Below are 26,678 nucleotides of genomic sequence, written 5' to 3'. Positions count from 1 at the left end.
TCTGGGGCCTGATGGCATTTATCCGAGGCTGCTCAGGGAGATGAGAGATGAAATTGCTGGGCCTCTGACGGAAATCTTTGTCTCTTCTTTGGACACAGGTGAGGTCCCAGAGGACTGGAAGGTAGCGAATGTGGTACCGTTGTTTAAAAACGGTAGTAGGGATAACCTGGGTAATTATAGGTCAGTGAGCTTGACGTCAGTGGTAGGGAAGTTGTTAGAGAGGATTCTTTGAGATAGGATGTATACGCATTTAGAACATAGCAATCTGATTAGTGACAGGCAACATGGCTTTGTAAAGGAGAGGTCGTGCCTTACGAATCTGATAGAATGTTTTGAGGAGGTGACAAAAACAGTTGACGAAGGACGAGCCGTGGATGTCGTCTATATGGATTTCAGTAAGGCGTTTGACAAAGTCCCTCATGGCAGGTTGGTGAAAAAGGTTAAGGCTCATGGGATACAAGGACAGGTGTCTAGATGGGTTGAGAACTGGCTTGGTAACAAGAGACAGAGGGTAGTAGTGGAGGGGTCTTTTTATAGCTGGAGGTCTGTGACTAGTGGTGTGCTGCAGGGCCCAGTACTGGGACCTCTGCTATTTGTGATATATATAAATGATTTGGAAGAAGGAGTAACTGGTGTGATCAGCAAGTTTGCAGATGACACGAAGATGGCTGGACTTGCTGATAGTGATGAACAGTGTCAGACAATACAGCAGGATATAGATAGGCTGGTAAATTGGGCAGAGAAATGGCAGATGGAATTTAATCTAGATAAATGTGAGGTGATACATTTTGGAAGAACTAATGTAGGGGGGAGTTATACAATAAATGGTAGGACTATTAAGAGTATAGAAACACAGAGGGACCTAGGTGTGCAAGTTCACAAGTCTGAGAAGGTGGCAGTACAGGTGGAGAAGGTGGTGAAGAAGGCTTATGGTATGCTTGCCTTTATAGGAAGGGGTATAGAGTATAAAAGCTGGTGTCTAATGTTGCAGTTGTATAGAACGTTGGTTAGACCACATTTGGAGTACTGCGTCCAGTTCTGGTCGCCGCACTACCGGAAAGACGTGGAGACCCTGGAGAGAGTGCAGAGGAGGTTTACCAGGATGCTGCCTGGTATGGAAGGACTGGGTTATGAGGAAAGATTGGACAAATTGGGGTTATTCTCCTTGGAAAGACGGAGAATGAGGGGAGACCTAACAGAGGTGTACAAGATTATGAAGGGTTTAGATAGAGTGAACAGTAGGAAGCTATTTCCATGCTGTAAACCTCTATGACTCTAACTGACTTCATCTTTAATCATTAAGGCTACTTTGTCTCCTTGACGAGCACCCCAACATTCTCTTTGGATTTTCCCCATTTGAACAGTTGAGATTTTTCTCGTGAAGGTAGGGGAAGGGTAAATATTCAGGCTGCATTCTCTGTTGTGACACAATGTGAGGATGTGAGTGACTTCCACCCAGTATTTCCTTGGAAGGCCACATTAGCGCTCACATCAGTTCAGAGCTGCGTGCCCAATATTCTGCAGTGCTAGGCCGCAGTGTCAAAAAAAATTGATGTCATGATGAGACTTTCTGCTCTGGTCATTTACTTGCATTTGAGTTGATACCAGTGTAGTTGACCTATCACTGAAGGACAGCAGAATTCTGGGCCTAATTGCCTCCTTCAGCCTCACTGCTGAATAAGGTTTTAGTTTGAGCTCAAGGAAATGGGTTACCGTGGCGGGAAGGCAGAAAACTGACTGTTCTGCAATCAGTCGTTCGGTGAAGTCAATGTCGCTCTCAAACTCTGGAAAATCGTCCATATCAATTGCAACCTGACAAAACAGAAATGAAGAAATGAGAATCCGAGATTATCAAATGGGAATTGGAGATTTCAAAGTTTTAGTCAATACGTAGTTCCACCCAACTTACCATCAGATACATGGCACCACAAGGTCTGATTGGTTGTAAGCCGGGAACCATTACAAGGGCATCAAAACACAGGTCTGCATTGGACTGAGGAAAGAAAAGTCAAAATTGATTCCGTCTTAATTCCGACTTCAGTAATTTTCTTTTAGTTTCCCAATTACCAATCAGCTCTTTGTCCAAATAAATGTAGAACATGAACATAGAACATTACAGCGCAGTACAGGCCCTTCGGCCCTCGAGGTTGCGATGACCTCTGAAACCAATCTAAAGCCCAACTAACCTACACTATTCCAATATCATCCATATGTTTATCCAATGACCATTTAAATTCCCTTAATATTGGCGAAACCACTACTGTTGCAGGCAGGGCATTCCATGCCCTTACTACCCTCTGAGTAGAGAACTTACCTCTGACATCTGTCCTGTATTTATCACCCTTCAATTTAAAGCTATGTCCCGTCATGCTAGCCATCACCATCTGAGGAAAAAGGCTCTCACTGTCAACCCTATCTAATCCTCTGATCATCTTGTATGCCTCTATTAAGTCACCTCTTAACCTTCTTCTCTCTAACGAAAATAGCCTCAGGTTCCTTAGCCTTTCTTCATAAGACCTTCCCACCATACCAGGCAACATCCTGGTAAATCTCCTCTGCACCCTTTCCAATGCTTCCACATCCTTCCTATAATGTGGCGACCAGAACTGTATGCATTACTCCAAGTGAGGCCGCACCAGAGTTTTGTACAGCTGCAACTTAAACGTCTATACTTTGATTATTTGTGAACACTTTGAGAAACACTTAGCCCAAACTGGCATTCTGAGATGCCTTTGATATGTTTTTGCTCTTGTTTAATTATTATTCCCTTGTTCTTGCATCAGCTTGCTTGTCTCCTCTGCCTTCAGACCTGAAATCACCCAAATTTCCTTTGTACTCCTGTTAGGGTCCTGGACCAGAACCCCAAGGTATATGATGGAGCCGAGCTAGATCCCAACACATTTTCTATTTTGGTATAAATGTGAGGAAAGGATATTTCGCTCCAGGAGTAATTCCACTGACAAATTAGGAATCTTTTATAGTAAAACAAATTTTATTTAACAACATAGTTTAAATATGACTATAAATGAAGCAGCTTAACTATTAACAGTTGATCAAATTTAAAAATGAAATAACTTTACTTTCTAACTTATCACTGCTTCAGTTCCAAATAAGCAACATTCCTCTTATAGACTTAGAACATAAGAACATAAGAAATAGGAGCAGGAGTAGGCCATCTAGCCCTTCGAGCCTGCCCCGCCATTCAATAAGATCATGGCTGATCTGTCGTGGCTCAGTTCCACTTTCCCGCCCTCTCCCCATAACCCTTAACCCCCTCTCTTATCAAAAACCCATCAACCCGCGTCTTAAAAATATTTAGCGAGGCAGCCTCCACCACTTCAACGGGCAGAGAATTCCAGAGATTCACCACCCTTTGAGTGAAGAAGTTCCTCCTCAACTCCGTTCTAAACCGCCTCCCCTTTATCTTGAGGCTGTGCCCCCTAGTCCTACTGTCTTTTTTGAGCGGGAAGAGTCTCTCCACCTCTATCCTATCCATCCCATTCATCATCTTATACGTCTCAATGAGATCTCCCCTCATTCTTCTAAACTCTAACGAGTACAAGCCTAGTTTATTCAGCCTCTCCTCATAGCTCAACCCCCTCAACTCTGGCATCAGCCTAGTAAACCTCCTCTGCACTCCCTCCAAGGCCAAAATATCCTTGCGCAGGTGCGGCGCCCAAAACTGCACACAGTACTCCAGCTGCGGCCTCACCAATGCCCTATACAGCTGCAGCAAGACCTCCCTACTTTTATATTCAATCCCCCTCGCTATGAAGGCCAGCATCCCATTCGCCTTCCTGACCACCTGCTGCACCTGCAAGCTGGGTTTTCGCGACTCATGCACAAGGACCCCGAGGTCCCTCTGCACTGTCGCCTGCTGCAGTTTTTCGCCCCGTAAGTAATAGTCCTTCCTACCATTCTTCCTACCAAAGTGGACCACCTCACACTTGCCAACATTAAATTCCATTTGCCATTTCCTGGCCCATTCGCCCAGCCTATCTAGATCCTTCTGCAGACTCTCCACACCCTCTGCACAATTTGCCTTTCCCCCAATCTTGGTGTCATCAGCAAATTTCGACACCCTACACTCGGTTCCCTCCTCCAGATCATCTATATAAATGGTAAATAGCTGAGGCCCCAGCACCGACCCCTGGGGCACCCCACTAGTCACCAACCGCCAATCCGAATAGCACCCATTGACCCCCACTCTCTGCCTCCTATTTGACAACCAATCCTCTATCCACGCTAACACCCTACCCCCAACTCCATGTCCCCTGACCTCCTGCAATAACCTCTTGTGAGGTACCTTGTCAAACGCCTTCTGAAAATCCAGAAAGACCACATCCACCGGCTCTCCTCTATCCACTGCCCTAGACACATCCTCATAGAACAATGCCCCTTTAAATACAGTTAGCAACCATAAATATGCTTGCTAGAATGAGTGTAGACAGTTTTGAAGCTTTCAGAGGAGATGAGTTTCAGCAACTTGCAGAAAACTTCTGCTTTAAACAAACCCCAGCCAGAACTGAAAAGCTGCTTTTCTCTGGTACAGACCTAGCTCCTCCCAGTAACCACATCACTGCATGACCCTGCACACTTAAATCCATCTTTGATTCCTTAAATCAGAGGAAATCGCCATCTATAAACAGAAATCCATTAGCTCTATAGAAGCTGATAGAAATCTACAAGACTATGAGGAGCATGCACAGAGTGAATAGTCAGAATCTTTTTTCTAGGGTGGAAGTGTCAATTACTAGGGGCCATAGGTTTAAGGTGCAAGGGGCAAGGTTTAGAGGAGATGTACGAGGCAGATTTTTTAGACAGAGGGTGGTGGGTGCCTGGAATTTGCTGCCGAGGAAGGTAGTAGAAGCAGATACAGTAATGACTTTTAACGGCATCTGGACAAATCCATGAATAGGATGGGAATAGAGGGATATGGTTCCCCGAAGGGTAGGGGGTTTTAGTTCAGTTGGGCAGCATGGTCGGTGCAGGCTTGGAGGGCTGAAGGGCCTGTTCCTGTGCTGTAATTTTCTTTGTTCTTTGTTCTATCCTGAGCAAACATGACATGTTTACCCTGCTCTGAGCCAAATGTTTTCCAGAAATACCAGCTGCCTGTGGAATAGAGCTGAATCTGTAAATGGTTCCATAAGAACATAAGAAATAGGAGCAGGAGTAGGCCATCTAGCCCCTCGAGCCTGCCCCGCCATTCAATAAGATCATGGCTGATCTGAAGTGGATCAGTTCCACTTTCCCCATAACCCTTAATTCCCCTGTGTATCAAAAGCCTATCTACCCAAGACTTAAATATATTTAGCAAGGTAGCCTCCACCACTTCAATGGGCAGACAATTCCAGAGATTCACCACCCTTTGAGTGAAGAAGTTCCTCCTCAACTCCGTTCTAAATTGATTCCCCCTTATTTTGTTTCCTTCCTAAGTGGAAAGAATCTCTCTGCCTCTACCCTGTCTAGCCCCTTCATTAACTTATATGTCTCTATAAGATCACCCCTCAGCCTTCTAAACTCCAATGAGTACAGGCCCAATCTACTCAATCTCTCCTCATAATCTAATCCCCTCATCTCCGGTATCAACCTGGTGAACCTTCTCTGCACTCCCTCCAAAGCCAGTATATCCTTTCGCAAACAAGGGGACCAAAATTGCACACAATACCCTAGTTGCGGCCTCACCAGTGCCCTGTACAGTTGCAGCAAGACCTCCCTGCTTTTATATTCTATCTCCCTCGCTATAAAGGCCAGCATCCCATTCGCCTTCCTGATCACCTGCTGCACCTGCAGACTGGGTTTTTGCAATTCATGCACAAGGACCCCCAGGTCCCTCTGCACCGTAGCATGTTGTAATTTTTCACCGTTTGAATAATATTCCATTTCACTATTATTCCTTCCAAAGTGGATAACCTCACAATTGCTAACGTTATACTCCATCTGCCAGGTCCTCGCCCACTCACTCAGCCTATCCAAATCTCTCTGCAGACTTTCCGCATCCTTCTTGCAATTTGCTTTTCCACTCATCTTTGTGTCATCAGCAAACTTTGTTACCCTACACTCGGTCCCCTCCTCCAGATCGTCTATGTATATGGTAAACAGTTGAGGCCCCAGCACCGATCCCTGCGGCACGCCACTAGTCACCAACTGCCAACCAGAAAAGCACCCATTTATTCTAACTCTCTGCTTCCTGTTAGATAGCCAATCCTCAATCCACGCTAACAATTCACCCCCAACTCTGTGTACCTTAATCTTATGCTGCAACCTTTTGTGAGGCACCTTATCGAACGCCTTCCGGAAATCTAATAACACATCCACCGGTTCCCTTCTGTCAACCGCACTCATTACATCTTCATAAAAACCCAGTAAATTCATCAAACATGAGTTTCCCTTCATGAATCCATGAATCTCCTAGACTGTCCCAGTCTGGCCCTCTCACTCCCGGACTGTCCCAGTCTGGCCCTCTCGCTCCCGGACTGTCCCAGTCTGGCCCCCTCGCTCCCGGACTGTCCCAGTCTGGCCCCCTCGCTCCCGGACTGTCCCAGTCTGGCCCCCTCGCTCCCGGACTGTCCCAGTCTGGCCCCCTCGCTCCCGGACTGTCCCAGTCTGGCCCCCTCGCTCCCGGACTGTCCCAGTCTGGCCCCCTCGCTCCCGGACTGTCCCAGTCTGGCCCCCTCGCTCCCGGACTGTCCCAGTCTGGCCCCCTCGCTCCCGGACTGTCCCAGTCTGGCCCCCTCGCTCCCGGACTGTCCCAGTCTGGCCCCCTCGCTCCCGGACTGTCCCAGTCTGGCCCCCTCGCTCCCGGACTGTCCCAGTCTGGCCCCCTCGCTCCCGGACTGTCCCAGTCTGGCCCCCTCGCTCCCGGACTGTCCCAGTCTGGCCCCCTCGCTCCCGGACTGTCCCAGTCTGGCCCCCTCGCTCCCGGACTGTCCCAGTCTGGCCCCCTCGCTCCCGGACTGTCCCAGTCTGGCCCCCTCGCTCCCGGACTGTCCCAGTCTGGCCCCCTCGCTCCCGGACTGTCCCAGTCTGGCCCCCTCGCTCCCGGACTGTCCCAGTCTGGCCCCCTCGCTCCCGGACTGTCCCAGTCTGGCCCCCTCGCTCCCGGACTGTCCCAGTCTGGCCCCCTCGCTCCCGGACTGTCCCAGTCTGGCCCCCTCGCTCCCGGACTGTCCCAGTCTGGCCCCCTCGCTCCCGGACTGTCCCAGTCTGGCCCCCTCGCTCCCGGACTGTCCCAGTCTGGCCCCCTCGCTCCCGGACTGTCCCAGTCTGGCCCCCTCGCTCCCGGACTGTCCCAGTCTGGCCCCCTCGCTCCCGGACTGTCCCAGTCTGGCCCCCTCGCTCCCGGACTGTCCCAGTCTGGCCCCCTCGCTCCCGGACTGTCCCAGTCTGGCCCCCTCGCTCCCGGACTGTCCCAGTCTGGCCCCCTCGCTCCCGGACTGTCCCAGTCTGGCCCCCTCGCTCCCGGACTGTCCCAGTCTGGCCCCCTCGCTCCCGGACTGTCCCAGTCTGGCCCCCTCGCTCCCGGACTGTCCCAGTCTGGCCCCCTCGCTCCCGGACTGTCCCAGTCTGGCCCCCTCGCTCCCGGACTGTCCCAGTCTGGCCCCCTCGCTCCCGGACTGTCCCAGTCTGGCCCCCTCGCTCCCGGACTGTCCCAGTCTGGCCCCCTCGCTCCCGGACTGTCCCAGTCTGGCCCCCTCGCTCCCGGACTGTCCCAGTCTGGCCCCCTCGCTCCCGGACTGTCCCAGTCTGGCCCCCTCGCTCCCGGACTGTCCCAGTCTGGCCCCCTCGCTCCCGGACTGTCCCAGTCTGGCCCCCTCGCTCCCGGACTGTCCCAGTCTGGCCCCCTCGCTCCCGGACTGTCCCAGTCTGGCCCCCTCGCTCCCGGACTGTCCCAGTCTGGCCCCCTCGCTCCCGGACTGTCCCAGTCTGGCCCCCTCGCTCCCGGACTGTCCCAGTCTGGCCCCCTCGCTCCCGGACTGTCCCAGTCTGGCCCCCTCGCTCCCGGACTGTCCCAGTCTGGCCCCCTCGCTCCCGGACTGTCCCAGTCTGGCCCCCTCGCTCCCGGACTGTCCCAGTCTGGCCCCCTCGCTCCCGGACTGTCCCAGTCTGGCCCCCTCGCTCCCGGACTGTCCCAGTCTGGCCCCCTCGCTCCCGGACTGTCCCAGTCTGGCCCCCTCGCTCCCGGACTGTCCCAGTCTGGCCCCCTCGCTCCCGGACTGTCCCAGTCTGGCCCCCTCGCTCCCGGACTGTCCCAGTCTGGCCCCCTCGCTCCCGGACTGTCCCAGTCTGGCCCCCTCGCTCCCGGACTGTCCCAGTCTGGCCCCCTCGCTCCCGGACTGTCCCAGTCTGGCCCCCTCGCTCCCGGACTGTCCCAGTCTGGCCCCCTCGCTCCCGGACTGTCCCAGTCTGGCCCCCTCGCTCCCGGACTGTCCCAGTCTGGCCCCCTCGCTCCCGGACTGTCCCAGTCTGGCCCCCTCGCTCCCGGACTGTCCCAGTCTGGCCCCCTCGCTCCCGGACTGTCCCAGTCTGGCCCCCTCGCTCCCGGACTGTCCCAGTCTGGCCCCCTCGCTCCCGGACTGTCCCAGTCTGGCCCCCTCGCTCCCGGACTGTCCCAGTCTGGCCCCCTCGCTCCCGGACTGTCCCAGTCTGGCCCCCTCGCTCCCGGACTGTCCCACTCTGGCGAAGATCAGAATATTGGGACATTGGACTTAAAAGCAGGAGTAAGCTACTGTGCCCTTTGAGCCAATTGATGAGATCATCGCTGATCTGGTTGTGGGCTCAACTCCTCTTTCCTATCTCCCATTATAACCCATAACTCCATTGTTTATCAAAAATCTGTCCGACTTTGTGTTGAATAAATTCTATGACGGCAAGGTAAGTTTATAAGTTTTTATTACTTTCTTCTCTGTATTTCTAAAAAGGACAAGTATGAGTGTGAGGCCAGTATGTTGTTGCCAGTGCAATATTTGGGAGGTCCTGGAGGCTCCTGGTCTCCCAGACATCCATATCTGTGCTGGGTGTGTGGAGCTGCAGTCCCTACGGGACCTGGTTAAGGAACTGGAACTGCAGCTCGAGGACCCTCGTCTCATTAGAGAGAATGAGGAGGTAACTGACAGGAGCTACCGGCAACTGGTCACACCGGGGCAACGGGAAGAAGGCAAGTGGGTAACTGTTAGGAAGGGGAAAGCTCACGTGATGGAGAGCTCACCGGTGGATGTCCCCCTTCAAAATAAGTATTCCTGTCTGAGGACTGCTGGGGGGGGACAGCCCACCTGGGGGAGGAAGCAGTGGCCAGGTCTCTGGAGCTGAGTCCAACCCAGTACTTCAAAAAAGTAAGAAAGAGAGCAGCAAGGCAGTGTTAATAGGGGACTCCATAGCGAGGGGGTCAGACAGGCGTTTTTGCGGATGCAGACGGGAGTCGCGGATGGTGGTTTGTCTCCCTGGAGCTGGGATCCGGATGTCTCTGGACGCATCCCAGACATCCTGAAAGGGGAGGGTGAGGAGCTGGAGGTTGTGGTTTATATAGGTACCGCTGACATAGGCAGGAAGAGGGAAGGGGTCATGAAAAGGGATTATAGGGAATTAGGTAGACAGCTGAGAAAGAGGAACGCGAGGGTAGTAATCTCAGGATTGCTGCCTGCGCCGCGGGAGAGTGAGAGCAGGAATGGAATGAGGTGGAGGGTGAATGCGTGGCTGAGGGACTGGAGCAGGGGGCAGGGATTCCGGTTCCTGGATCATTGGGACCTCTTTAGGGGCAGGTGTGACCTGTACAGTAAAGACGGGTGGCACTTAAATCCCAGGGGAAGCAATATCTTAGCGGGAAGATTGGCTAGGGATACTGGGGGGGGGCTTTAAACTAGAAAGGTTGGGGGGAGGGAACAGAGATGAGGAGACTGAGAGCGAGGAGGTTAGCTCCCGGGTAGGGAAGGACTGTAGACAGTATGAGAGGGAGGTTAGACGGGTGATGGAGAAGGGAAGTGCCCAGACCGAGGGTCTGAGGTATGAATACTTTAACGTCAGGAGTGTAGTGAACAAAGTAGATGAGCTTAGGGTGTGGATTGCTGCTTGGGAATATGATGTGGTGGCCATTACAGAGACTTGGATTTCTCAGGGACAGGACTGGGTACTTCAGGTGCCGGGAGTCAGATGTTTCAGGAAGGACAGGGAGGGGGGCAAAAGAGGTGGTGGAGTGGCACTGTTGATCAGGGACAGTGTCATGGCTGCAGAGAAGGAGGATGCCGTGGAGGGACTATCTACAGAGTCTCTGTGGGTGGAAGTTAGGAACAGCAAAGGGTCGACAACTTTGCTGGGTGTATTCTATAGGCCGCCCAATAGTGACAGGGAAGTTGAGGTGCAGATAGGGAAACAGATCCTAGAGAGATGTAGTAATAACAGAGTTGTCGTGATGGGAGACTATAATTTCGCAAACATCGACTGGAATATCCCTAGGGTAAGGGGTTTGGATGGGGAGGAGTTTGTTAGGTGTGTTCAGGAGGGTTTCCTGACACAGTACGTGGATAAGCCTATGAGAGGAGAGGCTGCACTTGACCTGGTGCTGGCTAATGAACCAGGACAGGTGTCGGATCTCTCGATGGGAGAGCATCTCGGGGATGGAGATCATAATTCTATCTCCTTCACAATTGCATTGGAAAGAGATAGGATCAGGCAGGCTAGGAAGGTGTTTGTCTGGAGTAAGGGGAAATATGATGACACCAGGCAGACAAGTGGACGAATAAACTGGAAGGAGGTGTTCTTGGGGAAAAGTACTGAAGGAAGGTGGCAGATTTTCAAGGAATGTTTGTCTGGAGCTCTGCACGACAACGTTCCGATGAGACAAGGAGGTTTTGGTAGGTCGCGGGAGCCGTGGTGCACGAAGGTTGTGGTGAACCTGGCCAGGAAGAAAAGAAAGGTGTACAGAAGGTTCAGAGAGCTAAGAGATGTTAAGGATCTAGAGGAGTATAAGGCTTGTAGAAAGGAGCTTAAAAAGGAAATTAGGAGAGCCAGAAGGGGACATGAGAAGGCATTGGCGGGTAAGATTAAGGAGAATCCCAAGGCCTTCTACAAATATGTGAAGAGTAAAAGGATGAGAAGAGAAGGGATAGGACCTATAAAAGGTGAAGGGGGAAAAGTCTGTGTGGAACCGGAAGAAATGGCAGAGGTGCTTAATGAGTACTTTGCCTCGGTATTCACGGTGGAAAGTGATCTGGGAGGTTGTACTACAGGTTTGAGGCAGACTGAAAAGATTGAGTATGTGGACGTTAAGAAAGAGGATGTGTTGGAACTTTTAAATTCTATCAATATAGATAAGTCGCCGGGACCGGATGGGATATACCCCAGGTTACTGTGGGAGGTGAGGGAAGTGATTGCAGAGCCCCTGGCGATGATCTTTGCATCGTCGATGGAGACGGGAGAGGTTCTGGAGGATTGGAGGATTGCGGATGTGGTTCCTATTTTCAAGAAGGGGAACAGGGATAGCCCAGGAAATTACCGACCGGTGAGTCTGACCTCAGTGGTTGGTAAGTTGATGGAGAGGATTCTGAGGGACAAGATTTATGAGCATTTAGAGAAGTTTAGAATGATCAGGAATAGTCAGCACGGCTTTGTCAAGGGCAGGTCGTGCCTTACGAGCCTAGTTGAGTTCTTTGAAAATGTGACTGAACACATTGACGAAGGAAGAGCGGTAGACGTGGTATACATGGACTTCAGTTAAGCGTTTGATAAGGTCCCCCATGCAAGACTTCTTGAGAAGGTGAGAGGGCATGGTATCCAAGGGGCTTTGGCCTTGTGGATCCAGAACTGGCTTGCCTGCAGAAGGCAGAGAGTGGTTGTGGATGGGTCTTTTCCTGCATGGAGGTCGGTCACCAGTGGAGTGCCCCAGGCATCTGTTCTAGGACCTTTGCTGTTTGTCATTTTCATAAATGACCTGGATGAGGAAGTGGAGGGACAGGTTAGTAAGTTCGCCAATGATACGAAGGTTGGTGGTGTTGTGGATAGTCTGGAGGGATGTCAGAAGTTGCAGTGTGACATAGATAGGATGCAAGACTGGGCGGAGAAGTGGCAGATGGACTTCAACGCGGATAAATGTGTAGTCGTCCATTTTGGCAGGACCAATGGGATGCAGGAGTACAATATCAAGGGCAGGAGTCTTAGCTGGGTTGAAGAACAGAAGGATCTTGGGGTCCGGGTCCACAGGACTCTTAAATCGGCCTCGCAGGTGGAGGATGTGGTCAAGAAGGTGTGTGGTGTACTGGCCTTCATTAATCGAGGGATTGAGTTTAGGAGTCGGGAGGTAATGCTGCAACTTTATAAGACCCTTGTCAGACCCCACTTGGAGTACTGTGCGCAGTTCTGGTCGCCTCACTGCAGGAAGGATGTGGAAGCTATTGAGAGGGTGCAGAGGAGATTTACAAGGATGTTGCCTGGATTGGGAGGCATGCCTTATGAAGATAGGTTGAGGGAGCTAGGTCTCTTCTCCCTGGAGAGATGAAGGTTGAGAGGTGACCTGATAGAGGTTTATAAGATGCTGAGAGGAATAGATGGGGTGGATTCTCGGAGGCTATTTCCCAGGGCTGAAATGGTCGCTACGAGAGGACACAGGTTTAAGGTGCTGGGAAGCTAGTACAGAGGAGATGTTCGGGGTAAGTTTTTCACTCAGAGGGAGGTGAGTGAGTGGAATTGGCTGCCGTCAGTGGTGGTAAAGGCAAACTCGCTGGGGTCTTTTAAAAGACTTCTGGATGAGTGTATGGGATCTAATGGGATTGGAAATTACAGATAGTTCTATGGCTTGGTAGGTATAGATGTGATCGGCGCAACTTGTGGGCCAAAGGGCCTGTTTGTGCTGTAGTGTTCTATGTTCTATATTCTATGATCCAGCCTCTACTACTCTCTGGAGAAGAGAATTCCACAGACCAAAAATCCTCAGAAAAAAAATCTCCCTATCTCCATCTTAAAAGGAGATTTAAACTGTGTCCCCCAAACTAGTCTCTCCCACATGCAGAAATATCCATTCATCATCCATCCTGTCAAGTTCCCCCAGGATCTGATACATTTCAAAAAGTTCAGCTCTCACTCTTCTAAACTCCATTGGATACAAGCTCATCCTGTCCAACCTTTCCTCATGAGATAATCCCTTTATCCCAGGAAGGAATCAAATGAAATTTCTAACACAATAATATATTTTTTTCAAATAAGGACACGAAATCTGGACACAGTAACTGGAATGCCCCCATCCCTCCCACCAGTGGAATTCTAGCAGGCGGGGGCAGCCAATGCAAAGGTCCATTGAAGTTGGGTGGGAATCTGCAGTTTTCAGGCAAGCGTGGCTGGAGAATCTCACTCAGTACTCCAGATATAGTTTCACCTACACTCTGTACAATTGTAGCTAAACCTTCTATTTTTATGTTCCATTCACCTTACAATAAACATCAACATTCCATTTGCCTTTCTAATCATTCGTTGTATCTGCACACTAATCGTTGTATCTGCACAGCCAGGTTCTTTTGTATTTCAGAGTTCTGCAATCTCTCAATTTAAATGATTTGCTGCTTTTCTATTTTTCCTGCCAAAATGTACAAGTTCACATTTTCCCGCATTATCCTCCATCTGCCAGATTTTTGTCCACGCACTTAACCTATCTGTCCCTCTTTGCCAACTCCTTATATCCTCTTCACAATTTACTTTCCTACCCATCTTGTGTCATCAGCAAATCTGGTTACCACACACTCCCTTCATCCAACTCATTGATATTGATTCTGAATGGGATTGTAGCAATTTCCCTGTGCCAGATGCAAGGCGCCTGTAACCTTTTGCTTTTTGTCTTACTCCTTCATTGAATAAAGGTGTTACAGTAGCTGTTTTCCAACCCCTGCGACTCTTCCAGAGTCTAAGGAATTTTGGAATAACACAACCAATGCATCCCTTATTTCTTAGCCATTTCTATTAAGACCCTAGGATGGTCCAGGGAGCTTGTCATCCTTTAGGATGAATAGGACCATAACTTCCTCGGAGTCGCAATCAACAGTAGATCCACTCAACTGTGCTAAATGTCTCCTTTGCCTTCTTTGCCCAACCTTCCTGACTCAGGTTGGGTGGGATTCGGGCACTGCAGCATGTCCCCAGGTCTGCATCAGAGTTGAAAAGAATTGAGGCAAAACAGGACAGCCTGTTTCTTATGGCACATGCTGCCATTAAGCAGGTGAATTTAAAATAAGCAGCCCAATTTAAAATAACAGGCCAAGGAGAAGGTAAGTGAGTACACCCTGGTAAACCTTTTCTGTACCCCCTCCAGAGTCTCTGTATCCTTCTGGTGGTGTTGGAGCTGCAACATGACTTGCCGATTTTTATTATATGTGCCCCGATTGATGAAGGCAAGCATTCCATAGGCCTTCTTGACAACTTTGTCACTTTCAGCCTAGATCTGTCTGTATGTTAATGCTTCTAAATCTTTGTGCTGTCAGCAACTTAGCAATCAGACTATCTACATTCTCCTTCAAGGGTCCCAGCACTGATTCCTCTGGAACACCGCTGATCACTGATCTCCAGCCAGGAAGACATAGAACATAGAACATTACAGCGCAGAACAGGCCCTTCGGCCCACGATGTTGCGCCGACCAGTTTTTCTAAAAAAAAACACTGACCCACTAATCTAAACCAATCCCTTTTCGTCCATAAACCTATCCACGGATCTCTTAAATGCCCCCAAACTAGGCGCATTTACAACTGCAGCAGGCAGGGCATTCCAATCCCTCACCACCCTCTGGGTAAAGAACCTACCCCTGACATCCGTCCTATAACTACCCCCCCTTAATTTAAAGCCATGCCCCCTCGTGCTAGCTTTCTCCATCCGAGGAAAAAGGCTATCACTATCCACCCTATCTAAACCTCTAATCATCTTATACGTTTCAATAAGATCCCCTCTTAGCCGCCTTCTTTCCAGCGAAAACAACCCCAAATCCCTCAGTCTCTCCTCATAGGACCTCCCCTCCATACCAGGCAACATCCTGGTAAACCTCCTCTGCACCCTCTCCAAAGCCTCCACGTCCTTCCTGTAATGTGGGGACCAGAACTGCACACAGTACTCCAAGTGCGGCCGCACCAGAGTTGTGTACAGTTGCAACATGACGCTGCGACTCCTAAATTCAATCCCCCTACCAATAAACGCCAAGACACGTACGCCTTCTTAACAACCTTATCTACTTGATTCCCAACTTTCAGGGATCTATGTACACATACACCTAGATCCCTCTGCTCCTCCACACCATTCAAAGTCCTCCCGTTAGCCCTATACTCAACACATCTGTTACTCCTACCAAAATGAATTACCTCACACTTCTCCACATTAAACTCCATCCGCCACCTCTCGGCCCAGCTCTGCAACCTGTCTAAGTCACCCTGCAAACTATGACACCCTTCCTCACAATCTACCACACCTCCGACTTTGGTGTCATCAGCAAACTTACTAATCCACCCAACTATACCCTCATCCAGATCATTAATAAAAATTACAAACAGCAGTGGCCCCAAAACAGATCCCTGAGGCACACCACTCGTAACCGAACTCCATGACGAATATTTACCATCAACCACCACCCTCTGTCTCCTATCTGCTAGCCAATTCCTGATCCAAGTACCTAGATTACCCCCAATCCCATACATCTGCATTTTCTGCAGAAGCCTACCATGGTGAACCTTATCAAACGCCTTACTAAAATCCATATATACCACGTCAACTGCCTTACCCCTATCCACCCTTCAGCTGTTACTCTTTCTTCTATGTCCAAGTCTGCTCTGTATTCATTTTACCAGCTCGTGGTGGATTCCGTGTGGCTTCACCATCTGTATTAGTCTGCCACGAGGGACCTTGTCAAAGGCCTTGATAAAGTCCATGTAGACAACATCCATCTCCCTGTCATCATCAATCATCTTTGTCACTTATTTGTGAGACACAACCTCCCCTGCACAAAGCCGTGCTGCCTATCACTAATAAGTGCATAGTTTTTCCAAAGTCTACCCATATGGCCTCACTGGATGAGCCGCCCAAGGTGTTCTCCCTCAGTACTACTGTGATATTCTCCCTAATCAATAACACAGCTTCCCCTCTCTATCCCTCTTTGTCACACCTGAAACTCTAAATCACAGGACATTAAGCTGCCAGTCTTGTCCCAGCTTAACCAAGTCTCTGTAATTGCTACAACATCATAGTTTATGTATAAATCCAAGTTCTAAGTTCATCCTTACCTATCATACTCCTGGTGTTAAGACAAATACACTTCAGATGCCAGCCCCACTATGTTCAGTAACCTCTCCCTGTCTGTTCTTCCTGTTAGCCTTACTAGCTATAATCTCAAACTCCTGTTATTTTATTTGCTGACCCATGGTTCTGATTTCCACCCTCCCTGTCACATTAGTTTAAACTCTCCCAAGTGACACTAGCAAACCTCTCCCCCTCTCCAGGATATTGGTGCCCTCCAGTTTAAGTGCAACTTGTCCTTCTTGTACAGGTCTCACCTACCCTGGGAGACATTTCAATGATCCATATATCTGAAGCCCTCCCTCTTACAGCAGCCCTTTAGCCATATATTTAACTGTACTCTTTTTATATTCCTAGCCTCACTGGCACGTGGCACAGGGACTAATTCCAAGATTACAATCTTAGAGGTCCTACTTTTCAATTTGGTACCTAACTCTCTGAACTCCCTTTGCAGGATCTCTTCACTCTCCCTGCCTATGTCATTAGTACCAATGTGTACCATGACCTCTGGTTGCTCACCCTCCCTTCAAGAATGTCTTGTGCCGTTCAGAGACATCCTTGATCTTGGCACCCAGGGAGGTAACACATCATCTTTTGCATGCCTATCTGTTACTACTGCTCTACTGCACTGTTACTACTACTCTACATGCCTATCTGTTACTACTGCTCTACTGCACTCTGTACAACAGAGCCAACTGTGGTGCTACTTCTCTAGCTGCTGCTGTCACCATCCCCTGATGGGCCATTTCCCCCCCTCACCCCCACGAAAATAGTATATTTGTCAGAAAGGGGAATGGCCACGCTGACACATCTCTAAAACTTCTGTCTATGATGCTTTCCAGTTCCTGCATTCTCTCAACTGCCGTTCCAACCAATCCATGCAGTCTGACAGGAACTGCAATTGGACACACTTCCTGTAGATGTGGTCATCAGGGAATTTTGAATTGTCTTTAATTTCCCACATCCCGCTGGAGATGCTTACTATCCCGCTGACTGCCATTTTTAACCTCTAGCAACTATTTAATTAAAAATAAGTTTCTATTCAATTAATTAACAGCTAACCAGATGGTCTCTGGTGTTAGACTCTTGCTAAAATATATTAAATAGACTATTCTGTAAACAACAATCTAAATCCACTCTCAATCCCAGTACTGCACAACTCTAACGCTAGTCTAAATCCTCTAAATCCTCCTCTCACACTCTCCTTACAGCCCTGCTGAGTATCTATCCCTGTGTCCTCCTCTTGCACTCTCCTCAAAGTGAAGATAAGGGATAAACCTTTCAGGACTGAGGTGATTATTGAGTTCAAACCATCTGTTAGCACATTACCATGGGTGTCTGGATTATTGGTTTAGTGACAATTCCACTACACCACTGCCTTCCTTCCATTGCATGCTCAGACTAAAAAGGCTAAAGGGATGAGCTGGGGAATGTGACTGACTGGATTGTTCTACAGAGAGCCAATGTGGATTAGATGGGCTGAATTCCCTGCTCTAATCAGTGTGATCAGAAATCAGCCAGAGTGGGTGAGAATGCTTAGCACATTACCTTCAGGAAGCTGATGGTACCAGCGTAAAATTCTTGAGTTGTTTTGTTCAGAATATTTTCCAGTGCTCCTTGTACAATTGTGCATGGGCCAAGAATTCTTTGACTCAAAGAAACCAGGCCAGCTCGGACCTGTTAGAACAAATTATTGGTTTAGTTTGTGTTAGAGAATGCAATAAGATGATGAAAACAGACTGGCCAGGTTGAATGATCAGTTCTTTGATTGTAACATCTCTATACTTACTCCGCTCTGTTCCCTATTCTATTACTCTCTTCTCCTTAATCCATCTCGCTGGTCTCACTTTAAATAAATGTTAACAGTTTTTGCCTTAACCAGATGGCTTGCATAGGTTAGGTGATTGGTCATGTTCAATTGCCCCTTTGTGTCAGGGTGACAAGCAGGGTAAATACTGGACCTACAGAGATAAGGCTTGGGTGGTATTGTTTTCAGTGCAGTTTTGATGGGCTGAATGGCCTCCTTCTGCACTGTAAGGATTCTATGATTCTTCTAATTGCTGATTTGTTAGTTTTCCAGTGACCCTTTCCAATTGATTGGTCAATTTCTTCAGAGCCCTAACTGCTAGCAACCATTGTTTAGTGATTGGTTAGTTTGCCAGTGGCTCTCACCAACTGATCAAAGAAAAAAGAACAATACCGCACAGGAAACAGGCCCTTCGGCCCTCCAAGCCTGCGCCGCTCATTGGTCCATTCTTCTGTATCCCTCCATTCCCAATCTGTTCATGTGACTATCCAGGTAAGTCTTAAACGATCCCAGCATGTCCGTCTCCACCACCCTGCTTGGCAGTGCATTCCAGGCCCCCACCACCCTCTGTGTAAAATACATCCCTCTGATATCTGAGTTAAACCTCGCACCCCCCCCACCTTGAACTTGTGACCCCTCATGTTTGTCACCTCTGACCTGGGAAAAAGCTTCCCACTGTTCATCCTATCCATACCCCTCATCATTTTATACATGTCTATGAGGTCTCCGTCTTTCCAGGGAGAACAACCCCAGTTTACCCAATCTCTCCTCATAGCTAAGACCCTCCATACCAGGCAACATCCTGGTAAACCTTCTCTGCACTCTCTCCAAAGCCTCCATGTCCTTCTGGTAGTGCGGCGACCAGAACTGGACACAGTACTCCAAATGTGCCCTAACATTTCTATACAACTGCAACATCAGACTCCAGTTTTTATACTCTACGCCCCGTCCTATAAAGGCAAGCATGCCATATGCCTCCTTCACCACCTTCTCCACCTGTGCTGCCATCTTCAAAGATCTGTAGACTTGCACACCCAGATCCCTCTGTGCATCTATACTTTTGATGGTTCGGCCATTTATTGTATAGCTCGGTCCTACATTAGATCTACCAAAATGCATCACTTTGCATTTATCTGGATTAAATTCCATCTGCCATTTCTCCGCCCAATTTTCCAGCCTATCTATATCCATCCTGCTGCATTCTCTGACAATGTTCATCACTATCCGCAACTTCAGCAATCTTCGTGTCGTCCGCAAACTTACTGATCACACCAGCTACATCTTCTTCCAAATCATTTATATATATCACAAACAGCAGAGGTCCCAGCACAGAGCCCTGTGGAACACCACTAGTCACAGACCTCCAACTGGAAAAAGACCCCTCCACTGCTACCCTCTGTCTTCTATGGCCAAGCCAGTTCTGTACCCATCTAGCCACCTCTCCTTTTATCCATGAGATTTAACCTTTTGCACCAGCCTGCCATGAGGGACTTTGTCAAACACTTTACTAAAATCCACATAGACGACATCCATGGCCCTACCCTCGTCAACCGTTTTTGTCACTTCCTCAAAAAACTCCACCAAATTTCTGAGGCATGGCCTCCCTCTTACAAAATGTCTATTACTAATGAGATTATTCCGTTCTAAATGTGCATTCATCCTATCTGTAAGAATCCTCTCCAACAATTTCCCTACCACAGACGTCAAGCTCACCGGACTATAATTACCCGGGTTATCCTTGCTACCCTTCTTAAATAACGGGATCTCATTTGCCATCCTCCAATCCTCAGGGACCTCACCTGTGTCCAGTGAAGAGACAAAAATCTCTGTCAGAGGCCCAGCAATTCCATCTCTTGTCTCCCTGAGCAGTCTAGGGTAGATGCCATCAGGCCCTGGGGATTTGTCAGTTTTAATGTTCCCTAAAAAACCTAACACTTCCTCCCTTGTAATGGAGATTTTCTCTATCAGGTCTACACTTTCCTCTGAGACACTCCCAGTCAACATGTTCCTCTCCTTTGTGAATACTGATGCAATGATCAGTTAATTTCCGAATGAAACTCACCTCTCTGCTGAAAATACTATTTTGATCATGAATGAGAATCCAGCCCATTCGCCAGCCAGGTACAAGCCACCGTTTGGCCAGTCCGCCACAGGACAGAATGGGGACATTGCTGCTCAGGGAGCTAAGGGCAATGAACTTGCAGTCTGGAAAGACCTGGAGAATACATGGAACGTAGGTCAGAGACTATCTTAATAGAAAGTGCTCAAATTCATCCTCTAAAATCAGGCAATGAAATATAAACATTTTGGGATAAAGGTGAAGGAAGAATGCATTACACATGAACCAATGGACTATTCTAGATCATCTTCAACACATACTGCATTAATCAACAATAAATCATAGGACAGGACATGAAGGGAACGGAATGAAATAAAAAATGTGATGCACTGTGAGCTCTTTATATGAGACTTCTAGCTATCTGTATACCAGACCGATTGTCACACTCTGGCCTGTGTGTGTACCAAGGCTCTCATTGCACAAGGCAACTGTCTGTGTGCCAATGAGAACAAATAAGTAGGAGTGCTTGACCTTTACAATGGCTGTGTGTGTGTGAGTTTGGATATGATCCTACTAGTTGATAAAGAAGGGTAGGAGAAACTATGAAGCTGGGCTAGCGCTTAATATAAAAAAGGATAGCAAGAGTTTTTATAAATATATAAAAAGGAAGAGGCTGGCTAGGCTGAACGTTGGTCCTTTAGAGGATGAGAAAGGGGACCTAGTGGTAGGGGATGGGGAAATGGCTAAGGTCTTGAATAACTTTTTTGTTTCTGTCTTCACGGAGGAGGACGTGAATAATTTGCTGGGTGTTAGCGATGGAAAGGTGGTAGGACTGGAGGGTCTTAATGACATTACTGTTACTAGAGAGGTGGTGCTCGACAGACTGGAGGGGCTGATTGTGGACAAGTCCCCAGGACCGGATGGAATGCATCCGAGGGTTCTGAAAGAAATGGCGGAGGTGATAGTGGATGCCTTGGTGGTTATTTTCCAGACGTCGCTGGATTCCGGGGAAGTGCCGGAAGATTGGAAAACGGCTAATGTTATGCCGTTGTTTAAGAAGGGTGCCAGGCAAAAGGCGGGGAATTATAGGCCGGTTAGTTTAACGTCTGTGGTAGGTAAAATGTTAGAATCCGTCATTAAGGAGGAAATTGCGAGGCATCTTGAAGGGAATTGCTTGATAGAGCAGATGCAGCACGGTTTCATTAAAGGGAAGTCGTGTCTGACAAATTTACTGGAGTTCTATGAGGATGTGTCTAGGGCGGTGGATAGAGGAGAGCCGGTGGATGTGGTCTTTCTGGATTTTCAGAAGGCGTTTGACAAGGTACCTCACAAGAGGTTATTGCAGAAGGTCGAGGGACATGGAGTTGGGGGTAGGGTGTTAGCGTGGCTAGAGGATTGGTTGTCAAATAGGAGGCAGAGAGTGGGGGTCAACGGGTGCTATTCGGATTGGCGGATGGTGACTAGTGGAGTGCCCCAGGGGTCGGTGCTGGGGCCTCAGCTTTTTACCATTTATATAGATGATCTGGAGGAGGGAACCGAGTGTAGGGTGTCGAAATTTGCTGATGACACCAAGATTGGGGGAACGGCAAATTGTGCGGAGGGTGTGGAGAGTCTGCAGAAGGATCTAGATAGGCTGGGCGAATGGGCCAGGAAATGGCAAATGGAATTTAATGTTGGCAAATGTGAGGTGGTCCACTTTGGTAGGAAGAATGGTAGGAAGGACTATTACTTACGTGGCGAAAAACTGCAGCAGGCGACGGTGCAGAGGGAACTCGGGGTCCTTGTGCATGAGTCGCAAAAACCCAGCTTGCAGGTGCAGCAGGTGGTCAGGAAGGCGAATGGGATGCTAGCCTTCATAGCGAGGGGGATTGAATATAAAAGTAGGGAGGTCTTGCTGCAGCTGTATAGGGCATTGGTGAGGCCGCAGCTGGAGTACTGTGTGCAGTTTTGGTTGCCGCACTTATGCAAAGATATTTTGGCCTTGGAGGGAGTGCAGAGGAGGTTTACTAGGCTGATACTGGAGTTGAGGGGGTTGAACTATGAGGAGAGGCTGAATAAACTAGGCTTGTACTCGTTAGAGTTAAGAAGAATGAGGGGAGATCTCATTGAGACGTATATGATGATGAATGGGATGGATAGGATAGAGGTGGAGAGACTCTTCCCGCTCAAAAAAGACAGTAGGACTAGGGGGCACAGCCTCAAGATAAAAGGGGGGCGGTTTAGAACGGAGTTGAGGAGGAACTTCTTCACTCAAAGGGTGGTGAATCTCTGGAATTCTCTGCCCGTTGAAGTGGTGGAGGCTGCCTCACTAAATATTTTTAAGACGCGGGTTGATGGGTTTTTGATAAGAGAAGGGATTAAGGGTTATGGGGAGAGGGCGGGAATGTGGAACTGAGCCACGACAGATCAGCCATGATCTTATTGAATGGCGGGGCAGGCTCGAAGGGCTAGATGGCCTACTCCTGCTCCTATTTCTTATGTTCTTATGTTCACTGCTACTCCAGACACATAACTTTATTTGAGAAGGCACAGTAAGAAGTCTCACAACACCAGGTTAAAGTCCTTTGTCCTTCTGTTCTCTTCAGGCTGTTCCCCCTCCTTTTCAGGAGCTGCCCCTTTTACTTTGTCCCTGAGTTAATTTGAGTTAGTTTATTTGGTTTGCCCTAAAAGGACCTGGCAAGTTGTGGGGGTTACAGGTACATACTAACTGTCCTGGCTTGAGACAATTCACACCTCTTTTAACCAGTGTTTAACCCACTCTCCACTCGCATTGCCTATACCTGTAAAGACTTGGTTACCTGTTAAGACTCACATTCCAAACATCCTGTAATTGAGTCTGTATCTATATATGCCCTGTTTGTGAACACAACTCTCCACTCACCTGATGAAGGGACAGTGCTCTCAAAGCTCATGCTACCAAATAAACCTGTTGGACTTTAACATAAGAACATAAGAAATAGGAGCAGGAGTAGGCCATCTAGCCCCTCGAGCCTGCCCCACCATTCAATAAGATCATGGCTGATCTGAAGTGGCTCAGTTCCACTTTCCCGCTTTCTCCCCATAACCCTTAATTCCCTTGCCTACCAAAAACCTATCTACCCGTGTCTTAAATATATTTAGCGACGTAGCCTCCACCACTTCAACGGGCAGAGATTCACCACCCTTTGAGTGGAGAAGTTCCTCCTCAACTCTGATCTAAACTGCCCCCCCTCCCCTTATCTTGAGGCTGCGCCCTCTAGTCCTGCTATCCTTTCTAAGCAGGAAGAATCTCTCTACCTCTACCCTATCCATCCCCTTCATTATCTTACACGTCTCTATAAGATCCCCCCTCATCCTTCTAAACTCCCAACGAGTACAGACCCAGTCTATTTAATCTCTCTTCATTATCCAACCCCCTCATCTCCGGTATTAGCCTAGTGAACCTCCTCTGCACCCCCTCCAAGGCCAATATATCCTTCTGCAAGTGCGGCGACCAAAACTGCACACAGTACTCCAGCTGCGGCCTCACCAGTACCCTGTACAGTTGCAGCAAGACCTCCCTACTTTTATATTCTATCCCCCTCGCTATAAAGGCCAGCATTCTATTCTCCTTCTTGATCACCTGCAGACTTGGTTTTTGCAACTCATGCACAAGGACCCCCAGGTCCCTCTGCACCGTAGCATGCTGCAGCTTTTCGTCTTTAAATAGTAATCCCTCCTACTATTATTTCTGCCAAAGTGGATAACCTCACACTTGCTAACATTGTACTCCATCTGCCAGGTCCTCGCCCACTCGCTCAGCCTATCCAGATCCCTCTGCAGACTTTCCACACCCTCTGCACAATTTGCTTTTCCACTCATCTTCGTGCCATCAGCAAAGTTCGACACCCTACACTCAGCCCCCTCCTCGAGATCATCTATATAAATGGTAAATAGCTGAGGCCCCAGCACTGATCCCTGGGGCACTCCACTAGTCACCAAACCTGGTGTTGTGAGACTTCTTCCTGTGCCCACCCCAGTCCACCACCAACCTCTCCACATCATTACTTCAGAAAGGATATAATAGAATTAGAAACAGTTCAGAGAGGTTGACTTGACTGATTCCTGAGATTAAGGTTTATTTTATGAGGATAGTTTGAGTCTGTATCCATAGAAGTTTAGAAAACATGCAATCGTATTGAAACTTTTAAATCCTGAGGGGACTCTACAGGATGGATGCTGAAAGAATCCATCGAGGGCCGAAGGGCCTGTACTGCGCTGTAATGTTCTATAGAATGTTTCATCATGTGAGAGAATCTCAAACTAGAGGAACAGATTAAAAATAAGGGGCGAGATTTTCCAGTCGCACTTATCCCGAGGCCAGAAATTCCTGCTTGAGGTCAACAGACCTTTGTGTGGTCTGCCAAATTTTCTGTCCTGCCTGCTGTGATTCCTGTGGTTGTCTTCCATTAAGGCCACGATGAGATTTTTTTTCTGAGGGTTGATAGTCTGTGGAATTCTCTTTCCTAGAGAATAGTGAATTCAATGCTGTGTAAGATAAATTCTTGACTGACAAGGGAGTCAAAGGCTGTACAGGATTGACAAGAATGGAGTTGAGGCCACAATGAGATTTGCCTTGATTTTATCAAATGCCAAGGAAGGCTCAAGGGGCCTAAAGGCCTACTGTTGTTCCTAATTCATATATGTATGAATGAGCAGGTTTGTGTAACTGTGAGACATTACAAGTACATATGTTGCCAATATCCAATCTCCTCAACTTTTCTCACCATATCTCCATAGATTTCATCTGCCAGGATTGGAAGATAATTTCTTGCTGCAACTGAAAGAGGAATAAACCAGTAAAATAAAATAGTAAACAAATGCAGTAAAATAAAAGAGTAAACATTTTTCCAAGTTAATATGTTTTAAACTATATTTCAATTTTTATTGATTCCCAACACAATCCCCTCTCCTGAGTCTCCTATCCCAAATCCCCCAACACACCCTTCGTGGGGCCCCACTTCCCTGTCTTTCTCTTCCTGTCGCTAATGATTCTTATATAGTTCTGAAAGAACCTTAACCCTGCTCTAAAACTGGGAAAAGAGCGAATCTGCCCCAACAATTTCCAGCCCAAGACTGCTGACCCCGGCCAGCCCATCTCCTCCTCTGCACAGTACCAAAAATCATAATATAGAATCATATAGCACAGAAGGAAGCCATTCAGCCTATTGAATTTATGCCTTCCCTTTGAAAGAGCTATCTAATTTGTCCAACTCTCATGCTGTTTCCCCTTAGCCTTGCAATTTTTTGTTTTTTCCTACTTTCCGCCTTGAATAATGATACCACAATAGTTATCCCCCAGTCTTCTGGCACCTCATCTATGGCCAAAGAGTATTTGGAAATTAGCACCAGAGCCCCTGCAATTTTGTCTCTTGCCTGACACAGCAGTCTAGGATACTTCTCACCTGGGCCTGGGGATTTATCCACTTTTAAGTCTGTTGAAATCGCTAACAGCACCTCCCTCTCAATACTGATCTGCTTAATTATATCAAGTTTCTCTCCCTGCTTTCTTCTATACCTACATTGGCCTTCTCCATAGTCACCTACGTCTTTCGCTCCATATACAAGTTGTCACTTTGGTCCCAAACGGGTCCTAATCTTTCCCTGGTTACCCTCTTAGAATCCCTATAGTGCAGATGGGAGGCCATTCAATCCATTGAGTCTGCACCAAATCTTCAAAAGAGCATCTTAGCCAGGCCCTCCTCCTCTGTCTTATCCTCATGACTCCACACATTTACCGTGGCTAATCCACCTAACCTACACATCAATGTGATGCCAAGGGGCAATTTAACATGGCCAATCCACCTATACGTTTTTGGACTGTGGGAGGAAACTGGAGCACTCAGAGGAAACTGGCGCAGGGAGGGCGAGAATATGCAAACTCCATACAGACAGTCCCCCAAAGCAGGATTTGAACCTAGGTCCCTGGAGCTGTGAGGCAGCAGTGCCAATCATTGTGCCATTGTGCCACCCCTGCCCTCAATATACTTATAAAACACCTTGGGATGTTCCTTTATTTTGCCTGCCAGCGTTTTTTATTGCCCTATCTTCACTCTCCTGATTTATTTTACTCCCTGCACTTTATTTCCTTTTTGAATGACCCCCACTGCTCTGATGTAAATTTTCCTACAAGTGGCTGCTCCCAGTCCACTTTGGCCAGATCCTGCCTTATCCTATTAAAATCATCCCACCCTCCCAATTCATTACCTTTATTCTAGTCCATCTTTGTCCTTTTCCATAACAACTATAAAATAATGAGGGGCACAGATCAGCTCGATAGTCAATTTTTTTCCCAAAAGTAGGGGAGTCTAAAACTAAAAGGCACAGATTTAAGGTGAGAGGGGAGAGATACAAAAGTGTCCAGAGAGACACTTTTTTCACACAGAGCTTAGTGAGTGTCTGGAACAAGCTGCCAGAAGTAGTAGTAGAGGTGGGTACAATTTTGTTTTTTAAAAAGCATTTGGATAGTTACATAGGTAAGATGGGTATAGAGGGATATGAGCCAAATGCGGGCAATTGGGCTGAGTTTAGGGGTTTAAAAGAAA

At 48.2% G+C, this 26,678-nt stretch overlaps 1 protein-coding gene across 1 annotated transcript in view; it reads right to left on the bottom strand.

The window, feature by feature from the left end:
• tat (tyrosine aminotransferase) overlaps positions 1-26,678 on the bottom strand; it is a 108,755-nt gene that overhangs the window by 6,695 nt on the left and 75,382 nt on the right. The window contains exons 6-10 of the mRNA XM_080188046.1: positions 24,861-24,913; positions 20,119-20,271; positions 17,798-17,926; positions 1,910-1,993; positions 1,714-1,812 (exon numbers count right to left, since the gene is read on the bottom strand). Coding sequence (XP_080044172.1) covers positions 1,714-1,812; positions 1,910-1,993; positions 17,798-17,926; positions 20,119-20,271; positions 24,861-24,913 — 518 coding nt within the window. The remainder of the gene's footprint in view (positions 1-1,713; positions 1,813-1,909; positions 1,994-17,797; positions 17,927-20,118; positions 20,272-24,860; positions 24,914-26,678) is intronic.

The sequence above is a fragment of the Carcharhinus amblyrhynchos genome, chromosome 4, assembly GCF_965287045.1.
Source record: "Carcharhinus amblyrhynchos chromosome 4, sCarAmb.v2.hapA, whole genome shotgun sequence".
NCBI lineage: Eukaryota > Metazoa > Chordata > Chondrichthyes > Carcharhiniformes > Carcharhinidae > Carcharhinus > Carcharhinus amblyrhynchos.
Note: the sequence above shows the minus strand (reverse complement) of the source record. Positions and strands in the feature narration are given on the sequence as shown.